General features: G+C 35.8%; 1 protein-coding gene across 1 annotated transcript in view; it reads left to right on the top strand.

The window, feature by feature from the left end:
- Positions 1-445: 445 nt before the first annotated feature.
- The window catches only part of LOC104080559 (glutamate receptor ionotropic, kainate 2), a gene marked incomplete at both ends in the record, with an annotated part of 30,509 nt that continues 14,306 nt past the window's right edge, over positions 446-16,648 (top strand). Inside the window, one exon of the mRNA XM_009582981.1 lies at positions 446-703. Coding sequence (XP_009581276.1) covers positions 446-703 — 258 coding nt within the window. The remainder of the gene's footprint in view (positions 704-16,648) is intronic.

The raw sequence follows: 16,648 nt of genomic DNA, 5'->3' as shown, positions 1-16,648 counted from the left end.
GCCCTTCTTGTAGATAGTTGTGTTGATAGTGTTGATTGATTGAGGAAGAAGTTAACACTTAGACAGCCTAGGTTAGAATACTGTCCCATATGGCCCTTTTCCAAATGTAAGATGCAGCTGAGCATAAATCTCTTCTCTTGTCAGTGCTTTTTAAAAGATACACAATTGCTGGCCTTTGTGACTTCCACTGACATAGAAGTGTTTATTAAACATAGTTGAGTGCTATTTTGATAAGTGTTGCTATTCATCAGCTCATAGTGAAAGCTTAGAAATGTATTCTGAAGCTGAAATCTGTGTAAATGAAAATGTTACAGAAGAAGGGAGCTCTGACATCAATAAAGTTATATTTCATGGAGTGCCTTTTGTTTAATATGAATTGTGCAGTACCTTCTGGCACACTGCCTTCTTTCCTCTCATCATTGACAGACTTCTGTCTCCTCTTCAGCCTGCGATCAGCTGTCCCTTGGGGTGGCTGCCATCTTCGGACCATCCCATAGCTCCTCAGCTAATGCTGTGCAATCCATCTGCAACGCTTTGGGTGTTCCACATATCCAGACCCGCTGGAAACATCAGGTGTCAGACAACAAGGACTCCTTCTATGTCAGCCTCTATCCAGATTTCTCTTCACTCAGCCGTGCCATCCTTGACCTTGTGCAGTTCTTCAAGTGGAAAACAGTTACCGTTGTTTATGATGACAGCACTGGTAAGGCTAAAGCATTAGACTATGTGTAGATATATTCAGATGTAAAAGAAAGGGAGGAGGGGTGTTACTACTCATATTTCTTAATTTAAGAAATCTTAACTAAATTACAAGAATTTCTATTGGCAAGGTAGTGAACAACAAATAATGTGGATTTATTAGCATAAGTATTTTCATAAGCATGCTTCAGTTGCTGAATTCTGTGTGTTTGAGCTCATAGCTGTCAATAAATCAAGTCATGCTCTATCTGCATTTCCTGCAGTGTCTTAACAGTTGCTCACAGCTATGTCTTTTGACTTTATTTAAAACTTAAATTTTGAAGAAAAATATGGTAACTTGAAAGATGTACTGGTATTAGTATGAAATAGAAGACCTAAATTCTAGGGCTGCTTCTGGATTTAGTTAAGTTAGAAAACAGATGCCGTATTTCTTTGGAATTTCAGTATCTGCTTTTTCAGAGAGAATTACAGAAGGAGCCCTGGTTTTAGCTGGTGGTAATTGAAACCAAAGGAAGTTTGGAGGCTTGTTTTGCAGATGAGTTACATGAGTTAAAAACGAACTCCTGACTTTCCAGCAGAAATATACCAGTTTGCTTCCTTTCCCTTACCTCACCCTAAAATTTGTTTTGCCCTTCTGTTTTGCCTTGACACTGACATCTCTGAAAAATGCTTTAAAAACTTAAGTTTGATTCGAGGTCTATCTAGCGGTGGTCAGAACTAAGACCTTGGTAAGAGGAAAATCTAACTCTAATGGAAGATACAAGGAAGGTACTTAACCAAACGAGATATATTTAATCTTCTTGGAAATGTTGCTAACCTCTTCCATGCTGGTTGTACTGTCATTTGCAAGAAAAGAGAATGGTGAGCCTCAAACCCTTCTCATGGTTCAGTGGATTGGAAGATTGTTGATACCCTTGTTACATAATGCTACGATCTATTTAAATCTGAAATAAAAAAATAAGATCAAGAAACAATATGTGTTACATGTGAGGCTACTTGTAGTGAAGACTGACTCTGCTAGATAAACAGCAGTTACAGCAGGACAGAATGCCTGCTTACTATTTAAGTTCAAATAAGGTGTGTGTATAGCTATCAAAAGGTGAGAAGGGAACAGAGATGGCAGTGCATAAAATTATTTATAACTGATTTTTTTCTTCATGCCTTTTAAAAAAAAGCAAGGCAGTGAATTTTAGAGGCTGCCTCCCTAAAAGTTTGTTGGCTGATGTCACCAAAAGCATAAGGTAATCAAACTTATGATTTCAAGTTTAACTTTACAGACTTAAGGCAAGAAATATGTAGCTTGTTTATTAAAATTTTTTGATTTTTTTTTTTTTTTGTATTATTGTTCTGAAATAGGACAGGAAGTGAAAAAAGCCTCAAATTTTAATCAAACGATGACTGAAAAAGTAATTTGTGGTTCAGTGAAATAGTTATAGACTTAGGTTTACATAAATTGGAAATATTTCACTTTGATTTAAATCGTTTGGAGACTAACTGTTTTTACAATGAACACGTTACCTTTTAAAACAGGCCTTTCAGTTAGAAAAGTCATATGTTTTAACACTTTGAAACTGGTTTGCTCAATATTTTCAAGTAATTTTCTCCCCTCCCACAAAAAAAAAAAAAAAAAAAAACCCAAAGGAAATATTCCATGTTTAATGGGCTCTTTAAACTCCATGTTTTCTGAAAGAGATGTGTTGTTAACAGTTGTGCTAGACCTGATCTTTTCATAAAGTATGTTTTCAAGTCAGGATATAAGTAGAAATAGGAACAAAGATGGAGAAGTTTTTCTTGTGTATGTTGTGATCCACTTGATCTACCTGTGACTACTGTAAACACTTAAGACAAAAAAAGAACATGAGCTCTTTTAAAATAAATTTTAAATAAATTTGACAGTGAATAAGGAGATTCAGGTATTTAGTTTATTTAAAAAGCATAAAGAATTATTTCAGGAAATATTCACTTTAAATTTTTATTTCTTTCTGGAGTGGCTAGACCCTTCATATCATGATATGCTGATAAACAGCAGTCCCAGCTACAACATCTTTTTTTCTTGAAATCTGTTGCTGTTCTGAAGAGACAGAAAAAAGAATCAGTTTTAAAAAGGTAATCCTCTCTCTTTTTTATGGTGTTTGCTGTAAGTAAATTTAAATTCTACTTTTTAAGACTGTCAGTTTCTCTTTGTTAGTAGCATCTCCTATGGATAATTCAAAGACTTCAAAAGCAGAACACGCTGTTGGGAAGTCCACATCATCACTTGCCTTTGAAGTACATATGGGAACAACTCTTAGCTATGAGAAACTATCAATCTTAAAGAAGCAGAGTTTAAATCTTGTTAGAGCTCAACTGCAAACTGGTGTTTTTTGAGGCAAGGTGTGGGGGGAGAGGAACCTTTGGAAAGGAAGTAGTTACTTCAGCTGAGGAAGAAGTTATGTCCTGCCATAGGATAAGATAAAAATTCAGTTGTGAACCTAGGCTGAAGCTGAATATGATAGATTCAGCTAACATTTAGAAACTGTGTTGTAAGACTCCTTGTGCCATTTAAGACTTAATTTCAAATCCATTAGAATGAAAGCAATGAAAACAAAATATTTATCACTGTTTATATCTGTTTCTTCCATTTGCCAATGATTCCTTAATGCAAGATGGATATCATTCTTATTTCCCTCTCCTTTGTTTTTGTTTTAATCACACACATTTTACTCTCCTTTATTGAAAAGCTGTTTAGGATGATAATTCATGGCTTATTTTATGATAAGTTTAGTATTATGGATTTCCTTTATCTGAATGGACAATTCACACCCTGGTCAAGACAATCAGATGTTTCTAAAGGGATATGATCAATAACACTGGAGAGAGCAAAGATCAGGTTGAATACAGCGTAATAAGAAAGAGTCAAGACTCTACAAATAGGATGAAGTAGGTGAATAAACTAGGAAGTTTAATTCTATCTTGTCTCAGTAAGAGGAGATGCAGTCTGTTACGGTGGGGATAAGGTAACAGAAATAAAAATGAACATAGAATGAGCAAAGGTTTTAATATTATAATAAAGCCTTCTGCCCTGGTAGTATTTTATGGAGTCGGCATTGTGACAGTAGGTAGATGAGTCTGTTCTTTCAGGGAAGGAAATAATGTGAGTCCTTTTTCTGTGAATCTGTGTTTGAATACTCCAGCACCTTTTTTTTTGCATTAAATAATAGCTATATTCTGCTTCCTTCTGTGATTTAGTTTCTCCCTTTACATTAGCTCTCAAGACTTTTTTTTTTTTAAATGTAGTCCATCTGCTGTACAGACAAAAAATTGGAATGAGGCTCTAGAACACTTTTCTTGCTAGTCTGAAGTGTTGCTTCCTGTGATCATTCTAAATGGCAAAGTATATTCCCTTAAACTAGAATTTCCCATGAAAAAAACCTACCAGGATGTAATGAAAGGTTGGTTAGTTTCATTTTTTTTCCTTAAAGTAATTTATGGTCTCTTTGTTAATTAAATACCACTAAACTGTCCCTAGATACTAATTAAGTCCTTTCAGATTTACAGATTTGCAACAGTCGATTGTCTTTAAGAAAGAAAAGTGGAAAAATGGCATTATGTTCATCAGCTGCATGTCCTAATGGTTTTAATTGGTCTCAAAACAGTAACTTAATTTCAAGTACCTATTCTAATCTCTCTGCTAAAGAAAACTAGACAAATTCTAAATAAGTTTGTGAATCTCAGAGAATTCCAAAACAAAGAATACATGAACGATTAGATGCCGGGACCTTTAAATTATAGTGGCACTTGTATTGCCAACTAATGTTTTATGCAGATCAAGTTGATATAAACAGGGTTTTGGGTTTTTTTCTTAATTAGCATTTGTTTTGGTCTTGGGTGAATGAGTATAAACACCAAAAATCTGTTGCATCTGTGAACAGAAGCCAAAGTAAAAGCTGGAAAAAATTACTTCAGAAATAAAAATGTTTTGTGTTGGCCTTCAGTACTGAACCTTGTGCTTTAATTCGAATGAAGGAAAAAGAAAGACGCCTTTTTGTTGATATTTTTACTTTAGTATACAGGTAAAATTGATTTGTAAATAAAACAACAATTTCTTTCTTGGGACAAGCATTGAAATTCACATTATCTTATTCCTTCTGTATTTAGCATTGTTGTGGCCTCATCTTGAGTATTGTGTGCAGTTCTGGCCCCCACAATTTAAAAAGAATGTTAAGGTACTTGAATGCATCCAGAGGAGGGCAACAAAGCTGGTGAAAGGGCTGGAAGGCATGATGCCCTATGAAGAGCGGCTGAGGACACTAGGTTTGTCTAGTTTGGAGAAAAGGAGTCTGAGGGGAGACCTCGTTGCTCTTTACGGCTTTCTGAGGATGGGACGTGGAGAGGGAGGTGCTGGTCTCTTTTCCCTGGTATCCAGTGACAGAATGTGTGGGAATGGCTCAAAACTGCATCAGGGGAGGTTCAGACTTGACATTAGGAAGCATTTCTTTACCGAGAGGGTAAAGAATGTACTGGAATAGGCTTCCTAGAGAGGTAGTCAATGCCCCAAGCCTGGCAGTGTCTAAGAGGCATTTGGACAATGCCCTTAATAATATGCTTTAAATTTTGGTCAGCCCTGAAGTGGTCAAGCAGTTGGACTAGATGATCATTGTAGGTCCCTTCCAACTGAACTATTCTATTATATATTTCACATATCTTATTTCCAGATATCTTACATCTGATGGTTTGTTGTGTGTGGGTTTTTTTTCCTTCTTTTTCCCCCATACTACTAATAAAAAAGGATACTCATCTTTGCAGTTAATATAACTTTACACTAAGGAGAATTAAATATCTTGGGAGTAAAATGCATGTGGGGTGATGGCAAGTGGGCAACATTGCTAAAGGATTAAGGAAATAAAGCTTGTAAGTGATTCAAAGTAAATCGTGGCTAGGGAGAAAATTTCTCTTTAAGAAGAATATACATAGTCCACTATAAAGATGAGAAAAGGAGTTCAAGAAACTTTAGAGAACAGGCAGCTGAGAAGGAGGATGGAAAATGAGATTGTCTGAAAAGGCCTGCTCATCTCTGTTTGTAAATGAATTAAGCAACATCTCTATTTATGTGAAAAGCTATTCTCCTTTATAAACACATCTGTGTAACTAAGGTCTATTGTTAGCAGAATGAGAGAGAAGGAATGAAATGAGTTGAGAATGCTGTATTTGAATGTTTGACAACTGGTACAATAACAGTGTATTTCACCTGAGTTTAGAAGACAAGACTTCAGTCTTGGTGATCTATAACAGAAATTTACAAACTGACATGGCTGGCATGCAGTAGAATATATTTCAGGTTTGAAATTTTGATATAGAAGGGTAAAGTTTGTTCAAGAATAGATGACAGGCAGAAATAGGGAGAGATTTCTTAAAGATAATCTGGGGTGCTTGGTCCACAATACAGTAGGAGACAACTGCTGGGAGCAGCAGTGTAATTATAAAAAACATGAAGGAGTATTGTTATTGTGATTTGCATTGTTGTAGATCAAGATCCAAACCAAACCACTAAACCATGAAAATTAAGTGGATGAGGCTTTTTCTTCCCATCCTTTTTAGAATCATCTAACAAAACTAACCAAAGGCAAGGTTTTAATATCAACAAATATCTCAAACTAGGTGTTTACTTGCAAAAGGAGTATAGAAGGACACAGTACTTACAGTACTCTTAGAAAGACGTTATAATGTATGTTTTTAATGACTTTTTTAGTACTGAAAATACTGAATGCTCACATATGAGATGTTCTTGTGGTATTTCTGATAGTAAATTAATGCTTGGGAATGGAAAATAATGGTTTATTAGTAGGGAAATGCACAACAACAAAATATACTGAATAGAATTCAAGGAAGTGAATGTCATTAAAAATGGAATTTCTGCCAGCAGAATTAATTGGAGTCTAAAACAAAGAAGATTCAGATCAGTTGACGATTTCTTAAAACAATACTGAAATTGAATAAAACAAAACAACAGTTGTCAAGGGACCTAAGTTTTCAAATCACTTGAGATTTTTAAGAGCCTTTTGAAAAACTTTAAAATGAAGTTATCTTAGATCTGTTAATAATTACCTTTTGAGAACTCATGGATGATAGGCGAAGTTCTAGAGATCTGGAAAAAGTAGACAAGCTGCAACTTATCCCAACTTAGATATTTGTCCAAATTTTGAAGTACATTTATCCTGTCTCCTTACATTTATTTGACATCTAAATCATCCACCTATTCTTAATAACTACTTTCCTTACTTGGAATCTGCTTAAAATTAGGTAGAATAAAGTGAGGCTGTAGTATGAGGTTTTCCTTTTTTTTTTTTTTTAATAGACCAGTCAGTTGAATTTCTATTCCTGGAAAAGTGCTGGAAAAATAAACTATTTGCTTGTAAACACTTAAAAGGTCTCAAAGTGATGAGTAACTGTCAAGTTTGCTTTATCAAGAGCAAATAATGTAAAACTTCCTCCTTTGACACGTCAACATGCCTCGTGGGTAAGGAAAATGCGGTAGGTGTGATAAATATTGTGTTAAGAAAGTCATACTGTTCAAGGTGACATTCTTACATGCAAATTAGAGAAATAGGTTCCTTATGCAACTGTTGTCAAATGGATCCAAAAAAGAGCAATAAGGCGTAAATATATTGGTTACAGCTTACTGCAAAACTGAAAAGACATACTTACAAGGATCATTTTCTGGTATGAAGAGTATGCAAATTACATATGCAGGTGATAAGCTCAGAAGTTACAATAGTCTAGAAAATATAGTTTGTGTTAAAGTATTTTAATAGTTGTCTATCGAATGTAAGATTTGGTCATTGTGGATAAGCCAACAATGGCATTACAAGAAAGCAAGCATAACATTGTACTCAGATGTATGACCTGGAATTTCATGTGTAAGAAATTCCCAGGTAATTCCAATTTAATCTTCATAAGAAAGGCATCACACCATATTACATTGCTCTTTGCAGCAGATCTCAAGAAAGATGGGCGTTCTTGAGATCAGAGGCTTAGGAAAATATGACCTGGGAGGAGAGACTAAAAGAGTGTTGGTTTAGTCTAGGGGAAGTGGACAAAAAGGTCTTGCAAAAGGAAACAAATAAACTATCCTCTATGTTAAACGGCATAGTTAGAGACATGTTTAAAATTGTAGCAGAAATGATTTAGCTAGGAACATTTAGGTTAGAATGAAATAACAGGCATCCTTGAAAGGCTGTAGAAACTCCATCTCATGAGGTTGGTGGTTTGTTGTTGGGTGGGGGGTTTTTTTTTTTTTTTTTTTTTTCTGGATTGTGTGGGTGTTTTTTTTTTTTTTGAATGGCAATATTTTCATACTGCCTTTGCTAGACAGAAAAGACAAGACAGGTAATGGTGACTTTTAAGGTCACTATCAGGACTATTCCCTACCACTGATGCTGACTAATGTCTCTGTCAAATGTGCAGAAATACTAAATTATAAACTACTAAGTTACTCCATTCATAGTGATTCCTCAAATTGGATTTATATTAGATGTCAGTTAGATGAAAACTATACCTGTGTGTATTTTTGTGTATTTATACTGTTTTGTGCAATTTTAATGAGCATTTATTCTGGTTCTACGAGGCAGATGCAGAATTCACAGTATTGGTTGTTCTTGAAGGGCTGGGTGGGTATCCTCTCTGCAAATAAATGAACTTGTATGTAAACCTTATCAAAGATACAGAGTGGGATGGGATAGCTTAGCACAGCATGCTAAATGAAAATGTTTTTATGCATTTCAAATTTGTGCATTATCAATTAATAATCAGTTATTCTATGTTATTTAATGGAATGAATGGAATGAATATCTAAAGGAGGGCTATATTTGCCATGGGGAACAAGCAGACTTGAAGCTTCCCATGCATATCAGCTGGAATGGTGTGCAGTTCTTTTCCACATCTGTTCAGTCACCGAGTTAGACAGAGGTTGCAGCATTTGTAAAAACATCCACACTTTTATTGAATCTTCTTATTAAAGACAATAGATTTTTAAGCCTTCCTTAATAAACTCAGATTTGGTAGAATTGTAACAATTAATAGCCCTAATAATTTTGATCTCTTTTTGGAGAATGAAGAAATATTTTCCACACTGATTACATATTGCGTAGTATCTTTCAAGTACAGAGTGTTTCAAGTGCTATGCACAGTAATTTCGAGTGAAAATACAATTAGTAGTTATGTGCTAAACCTAATTGTGGTATTTGGATGTAGCTGGTTAGTTAGTTTGGTATATTCCTTTTCTAAGAAAGTTATTGTACCATTTGTTCCTAAAGTTCAGAAATGTTTTCCTGGTGCTATATGAAAATACCAGCGGTAAGGAGGATATGGTGAAGTTAAAATTTCACTTTCAAACTTTTTTAGTCTTTTTGAAGTTTGGAAGGTAAGAATTACTTTAGCTAGCTGTCTGAAGAGAAAGAAGTTAAATTCTGTTATTCTTTTTGGTAAATGGACCTGTAGTTGTTCTTTAAGAATAATTCTATAGAGATTTTAAATAATTTTTTGAAAAGAAAAGTAAATGTCATCAAGTTAAACAGAATGCATGAGTCCACCCCATCTTTCAGGAAAACATCTACCGCAGCCCCCTCCCTGTTTTGGCCAAGCATTGAAATTGGACTTACTGCAGCAAGACATGGTATTATAAAAAGAAAACTATAGGTTTAATATAAAAATAAAATAAATCCATAAGGTACTTTATAACATTTTTCTATAAGGCTAAGGAACAGAAGTGGAGGTAATATTTCCAGAAATCATTGCATTAACAATGAACATATTCCAAATGGTACTTTAAATTGTTTTGCTTCTGTGGGTTTGAATAAACCTAAGAATTTAAATCTTACAGAAAATTGGCTAGGGAACTTATGATCAAAATAATGCTTTCCTTCATGAAGACTGGAAAATTTTATTCACTATTTTTAAATACAGAAAAATGTGACAGGAAAACTATTTAAGTGAAAAATGAAAACAGGAAAATGGAAATATAATCAGTATCACATCTTGCATGGGGTATAAATTTAAACTCAGGTTTATCCAAACTTAACTATACTTTTACTCGTACTTCAGCGTTACATATTTTGTCCCCTGGTTGAAGGAACACTGTGAAATGCACTTGAGATGTCAACCCTTTTGTGAATTGCTCTACATCAGTCTCAGCTCAAATATTGCTGTCTTAATACATTTTAGCTTCAATTCCAGATTTTTCTTCTCTCTTGCACTCTTACAATTTTTATTAGCAAAAATACAATTCTTTTGTTTCCAAGAATAAATGTGCTTACCTAGTGTAAATTCCAGTTTAGAATGTTCATTTATGTTTCTTTTCCAACCAAGTCCATTTTGATTTCTAGTAGATACTATTTTTTATTTGGTTTTGTATAGTTTGATACAAGAGTGATACTTCTATGGTATGGCTAGAAATTGCTAACTTGTTCTACTGCTTCTTTTATCATTGATTCTGAGACCTTTGACAAAAGCTGTTTTGTCCTTTGGCTGTAGTAGATCTCTTTTTTTCCTCTTCACCCTCATTAAACTGCACTGCTCATAGATGTCAGTGACTTGAGAGATCATACTTCACGCTATTACAGGAATTCTCTTGAAATGCCCAGGAATGTTAATTGTCACTGCTGTCACCATCATCACACTGAATTAAAGATAAAGCTTTCTGAAAATGTTCAAAAAACATGTTCAGAAAACTGAATAATAACACTATTTCAAATCAGGCATATCATAGTAGAGCCACATATATAAAGGAATGTCACATGTTTCTGGAGACTAGAAAAACATGGCAAATCTAATATAAAAGGCTTAATGTTTTCTTAATTTTCAACATTTTCTTCAATTGTATCAGGTTTTTTTTTTCTTATATTTTCACACACTAGGTGCAGAGGTGAGGGAAGGAATGGACAGTCTCTGTTTTTTTTGGGTGGGGTTTTTTTTTTTTGGTTGTTGGTTTTTTTTGGGTTGTTTTTTTTTTCCCTAGATGCTGTATGCTGCAGCTGATAAGTACTCAGGTGGTATGAAAAAAATTATTTTCTTCATCTTGTTATGGTGATCTTCAAGATCAAAACCTTTCCATGAAGGTTTTTTCCTGAAGGCCTTTTCTGAACTTAAGCAGCACATTGATTCCCTCTTGTGGAACTGCGTGGGATGGGGTAGAGGGCTTTTTTCACTGCAGTGCTGAAAAGCCATTATTAGAAAAGAATTGTTACTGGAAATAGGCTGAATTGGGATTGGTTATTTGAAACTAACTATAAAGGACTTTTGTACACGTGCTCTGACGTGCTCACTTAGCATATTTAAGGAAAACAATAAAGCTGATTATTGCCTTGTGCTTCAATTACAGCTGGTTATGCTGAAACAGCAGTAAAATGGATTTAACATTCAGATGCTAAGACCCAAGACACAGAAAAATTAAGTGATTCACACAGTATCAGAATGGAAATCTGACTGTCTGTGGAGTTAAACCTGGATCCCTGGTTTTCTTGTTCAATGATTTTTAACCCTAAGGCTAGTCTCTCCTCTACATGGCATTTTAGTAATCTCAACTTCAATATTAATTATGAATATAATTTTAAACACTTCTACTTTCCTGTACTAAGTAATTGTTTCAAAAGAGAAATTTCTAAAAGAACATATTTTTCTGTCTTTAATCTAGACACTTTTAGATCTTTCATAATAATGAGTTTTGTATTTCAAATACTTATACATACATGCATACACACATCTAGTAAAAAACATAGTTCTGCCTTTTTTGTTCATTTTAGAAAGGAGCATTTTTCTCAGATATTAGTATTACTGTGCTCGAAGTCCTCCTGAAGTACACCACTGGTTATATAAGCATCATTTTGTGGAAGTGCAGGTCAAGGAATGAAACAAAAGTCCTCTCAGTCTGATGACACATACTCAAATCATTTGCATGATCACTGTTGATCCTAGGTTCTCCAACAAAGTAGCCTCTGTTTGTTGAGCTGACATGACCAAAAATGGGTAAGACTGCTGGAGAGAAAGGTTAAAGGTCTTGAGTCAGGTCCATCCTTCCACATACAAAGTAAGGATCACCTGAAGTTTGGGGACTGAACTTTCTTTCCTAATGTGCCCAGAGGGCGCTAGTCACTATACCTGAGCATGCAGTTGAATCCGAAAGGGTGGATGTGAAGGCAAATCAGGTATCAGCTCTCTAACACTGAACCTTTAAAGCTCAGGTCAGATTTTGGAAGCAAAGACATTCAGATATGTCCCTCCTTCCCCTATGACACACTTCATCTTTGAATTAGTTTATTTTTAATAAAGGAAACTGTAAAGCCTTTAAAATGAAAATAAACATCTAAAGTATTTCTGTTGTATGCTTCTAAATATTGAGCTTTGGAGCTCATGCAAAACTATCTGATTGTCTTGATAAATGTCCAGCTGTGTGTGACACAGAATAGCACACATCTCAATATGTCACTATGAGGGCAAGATGAAAGTTGGGAGACTGCATCATAGCCACAATTATGGAGCAGTTTAGAGAGAGGCATAGTTCTTAGCCCTAGAAATCTTGTTTCAGCAGACAATTAAGTCAGTAAATGGATTGCTGACACCAGTACCATTACTCTGTGTTAAAGTTTTGTATCTGGAGCAGAAGATTTAGTCTCAGCCCAGTCCAGACAAAAAGCACTATAAGAAGAGGCTGATTTGGAAAAAGAAATGCCAGGAGAGAACTAGCTACCTAAACTGAAAAGTTTTCTCTGATTACTGGCATGGCTACCATCCAAGAGAGAGTTTTTGAAAACTATTTTCAGTTGAAAATAATGTAACTTTTATTTGTCCTTTCATACTCGGTGACCCAGAACGGGCTTTTCAGTGTGACTAAAACTTTCTTTTAGTGATATGCTCAAAAGAAATGTATTTCCTCAAAACAACAACCCTAACCCCTCCCCCCCAAAAAACCCAAACTTGATGACCAAATTATTTTTCTAACAACATAAACAGCTGGGTTTGAAGCACTGTACCTTCTTTAAGTGTATTTGTATAGCTGAAAGGCCACATACAGAGAGACTGAAGCTTGGAATGAATTCATGAAGATATGATAGAACATGTCAACATAGTCTAAGGGTGTTCTGGTTTATAAACAGGAGTTCTTCTGTATCTCTGAAGAAGAGTTGGGAGCAGTAGGTCACTACTGTATGCCTTGATAAGGAGATAAGTACATAGTTACATGTAGCTTGACATTATAGGGCCTCTATACATCTACACTTTTTCCCCCAGGAGGAAATTTTGTCATCCAAATAGACCTCTAGAGTTCACTCTGGCAAATACTATTATTATCATGGGTGACTAGTGTATCTTGGCTTGCCCTAATGAATCTAATTTTTAAATTTTCAGCTGAAGTTATTCTAAACAGAGCAGCTATATTTCTTGACAAAGGGCTTGTTAAACAGAATTTGCTTTGGCGAAACTACTTCTGAAGTCAGTTACCAGACACTTTTCCTTCTTTTTACTGATACAGTGCTATCATTTTCCTGGTAGGAATCAAGATTAACAATAGAAAAATAATTTAAGTCAACATAATACTAGATATCTTTGAACTGTTCATGTCACCTCCACTAATTGTAGTGCATTTTTAATATTGCACATTGCAAGTGGCATAAAGCTCTACTGCAGTAATATCTGTAATATATTTACATATACAGGCATACACACGTAGTGTTCTGATTACTCTCCAATGTTTCAACTACAAGACTGAAAAATCCTGCTAAAATATTGGACTCTAAAGCTGGTAAATAAGGAGCTCTATTAATTATGTTTACAGTAAGAAGATAAATTTTTCTGGATTATATATCTTAAAGCTCTTCCTCCATTAAAGACACTTCACACCATTGTTACTATATTTAAATGGGTTTAAATATAACTGATGACAATTTTAAGGATGCTTTACACTGCTGGAATCGGGTGAAATGATCTTAATGTAGTAAAAAGGCTAAATATGAATAAATGAGAAAGGTCCATCAAGCTGTCTTTTCCCTTCATCTCTATTTTCTCTGTATTTTTCTTAATGGTGTTTCTGTATTATGCTGTTATATCCAAAGAACACAAAACAGCCCACTGCTCAAGTAGCCCTGTTAGCAAGTGCAATTTCTTTTTTTTTTTGTTTTCTTTTTAATCCTTTTGCTAGAGGTGTTTTTAAGTAGAAGATGAGGATGATAAAACTAATCTTAAGAGTTCATGGGTAATCTCTTCAGGATGTTCAATATCTGTGAATCATTTTATAACTATGAACTGTTCCGGTTGATGTGAAGCATTCTATCAATGCCCAATAAACTGGCATTCTACTCCCTTCTACCCATACCCCTTTCAAAGCTCAATAGACAATGATATTTTTCTGAGACACAACCAGAAACATTGGGCAAGGGGCTGTCAGGGAAGGCAAAGAGTACAGAGAGGTGTGAGAGGAAACAACTTGCTGAAAATAGAGAAACTATTCTGGTAGCTCTACAAAGCAATATATTATTATTTTTGAAGTTTTTGAGATTCTGAAGATAGGAGTAGCCTTTAAAAGAGCATTAGTGTTCTTTTGTACAGAAAAAGGTTCATGTGTTCAGCCTATTGCAAAGTGCATTTGCTTGCATTCTTCCTGTGCAGCACAAAGGCAGCATTAACAGAAATGATAAATAGTTTGATGAGCAGGCCAGGTGGCATAGCAATGGCTCACAAGACTGCTGAGCTGGAGACACAGGTTTTAAAACGAACTTGGGCCTCGTGCTTCCTGGACTGGTTGAAGTTGAACATGTCGAGGAGGTAATGTGATTGATCTCTTTGGAGGAAGATGCCAGCTGGAGAGCTCACAAACTGCTCCTTCAGGATTCTCCTTAAAGATGAATTGATGGCAGCTTCTGAAAAGAGTTACTCACACCACATTCTTCCCAGCCATTCAGAGGTAAGACTCTATCACAGCGGCTGCTAAAAGAAGGAATTGAGAGTTTAAAGGGACAGGAAAAAGGTGTCCCTGGTGAAAGAAACTGCAGGAAGTACATTCCCAAAATGCAGCTATTGTTTCTATACTGTTGTAAAATAGATTTTTTTTTTTCTTTTTTAGGAGCTTGTGCACAGAAATGGTTGGTGTTTTTTTTTTTCATTACACTGAGATCCTGTAATGCTAATAAAATAAGAGGTCAGCATTTCATCTGAGGGCTGTACTTCATTTTATATTGTAAATCAGTTGTTTTAAAAATATTCTAGGCTGAAATCTATGCCTTTGAGTTGACAAATATCTCCTCAAAATCAAGGTGAAGAAAGGACTCACTTTGTCTTTAGCTTCATTGTTCTTGTAGTTCTCATATTATGTTCTTCCCTTTATTGGAGGCTCTGGTACCTCTTTTTCTGATTAGCTACACGAGCTACATATGTGCGCTTTTGAAACTATCCCTTATTGATCCAGAGACTTTATTTCTCAGTGCATGACAGCTCGTTACTTTGATCCTGAATAACCAGCTTGTCCATTTTCTCTAATGTCAGACAACAGCAACGAAAGTTACTTTGGGATTAACAGTAGCTCAGAAACTTAGAGTTAATGTACAAGTACTCCACGCTTGTTTGATCTAAAACTACCTTGGCCCTTAGCCATATCCACAGAGGATAGAAGGCTAGAAATGGAGTCCCACAGACAAACTGGACACAGTAGGAAGAAGCAGTCTTCCTTGAGTCTCGGCAATCTCACTCATCCAAATGGGCCATAACAGTATTAGGAAAAAGTGAAAATGCAGACAGAACAAATTTTGGCAACATCTAAAAATGAAAGCAAACAATTGATTTGTCTGACTTCACCTGATGTATTCAGGACTATACGTTAAAGAGACTAAACAAGGTAGAACTCATTTTTGGTTACTGGAAGGCAATAGTTTTACTGCAAAAAGCCTTAAATTATGATGTCTTATAGCTGTGAAAAATTGAACTTGTTACTGTAAGGATAGTGGCAGAATTTATTATGTGGATTGCCTGGCTACTTCTCAACTGTGCGATGTTTTGATCCCCTGGACCTTGTTTTGACCATTGCACTTACTCTTCCTGTGGAAATCAGGATGTTAGGGTGTGGTGGGGAAGAGCATATCAGTAACAACCAGAAGCTGGAAAGCAGTTACCATTCACAGCCGGATCCAGGTGCTGCAATTTACATCTAGGAGCTTGTCTTTTCAGTGCTTAATTTTTTTCTTTGGTTACAAATAATGATCCACTGTTCAATATTTAATCTAGAAAAGAAGGGGGGAAATCTAAACTGCTCAAAATGGTTGGAAAACACTGCAGACAAAACAATCCACAGTCAGGGTTTTTTACTTAATTACTTTTGAACACAAGCTTCTGATCACTCATTTTGTTAGTGAGAAAAAGGACACGATTATATACATACCTTTCCCCTCCCTAGGAAGAAAAACACCACTGTGTATTTTCACCTCAGGTTACATGCAGTCCATCAACGTTTACTCTGTGTTGTGGCTTAACCCGGCAGGCAGCAAAACACCACACAGCCGCTTGCTCACTCCCCCTGGGTGGGATGGGGGAGAGAATAAAAAAAAAAAAAAAGGTAAAACTCGTGGGTTGAGATAAAGACAGTTTAATAGGTAAAGCAAAAGCCGCGCGCACAAGCAAAGCAAAACAAGGAATTCATTTACTACTTCCCATCGGCAGGCAGGTGTTCAGCCATCTCCAGGAAAGCAGGGCTCCAGCACATGTAATGGTTACTTGGGAAGACAAACACCATCAGCCCAAATGTCCTTCTTCTTCCCCCAGCTTTATATGCTGAGCATGATGTCATATGGTATGGAATATCCCTTTGGTCAGTTGGGGTCAGCTGTCCCAGCTGTATCCCAGTCCAACTTCTTGTGCACCCCAGCCTACTCACTGGTGGGGTGGTGTGAGGAGCCGAGAAGTCCTTGACTCTGTGTAAGCACTGCTCAGCAATCAC

Source organism: Fulmarus glacialis, unplaced genomic scaffold (assembly GCF_000690835.1).
Source record: "Fulmarus glacialis isolate BGI_N327 unplaced genomic scaffold, ASM69083v1 scaffold33288, whole genome shotgun sequence".
Lineage (NCBI taxonomy): Eukaryota > Metazoa > Chordata > Aves > Procellariiformes > Procellariidae > Fulmarus > Fulmarus glacialis.
This window is presented reverse-complemented; position numbering and strand designations above follow the sequence as displayed.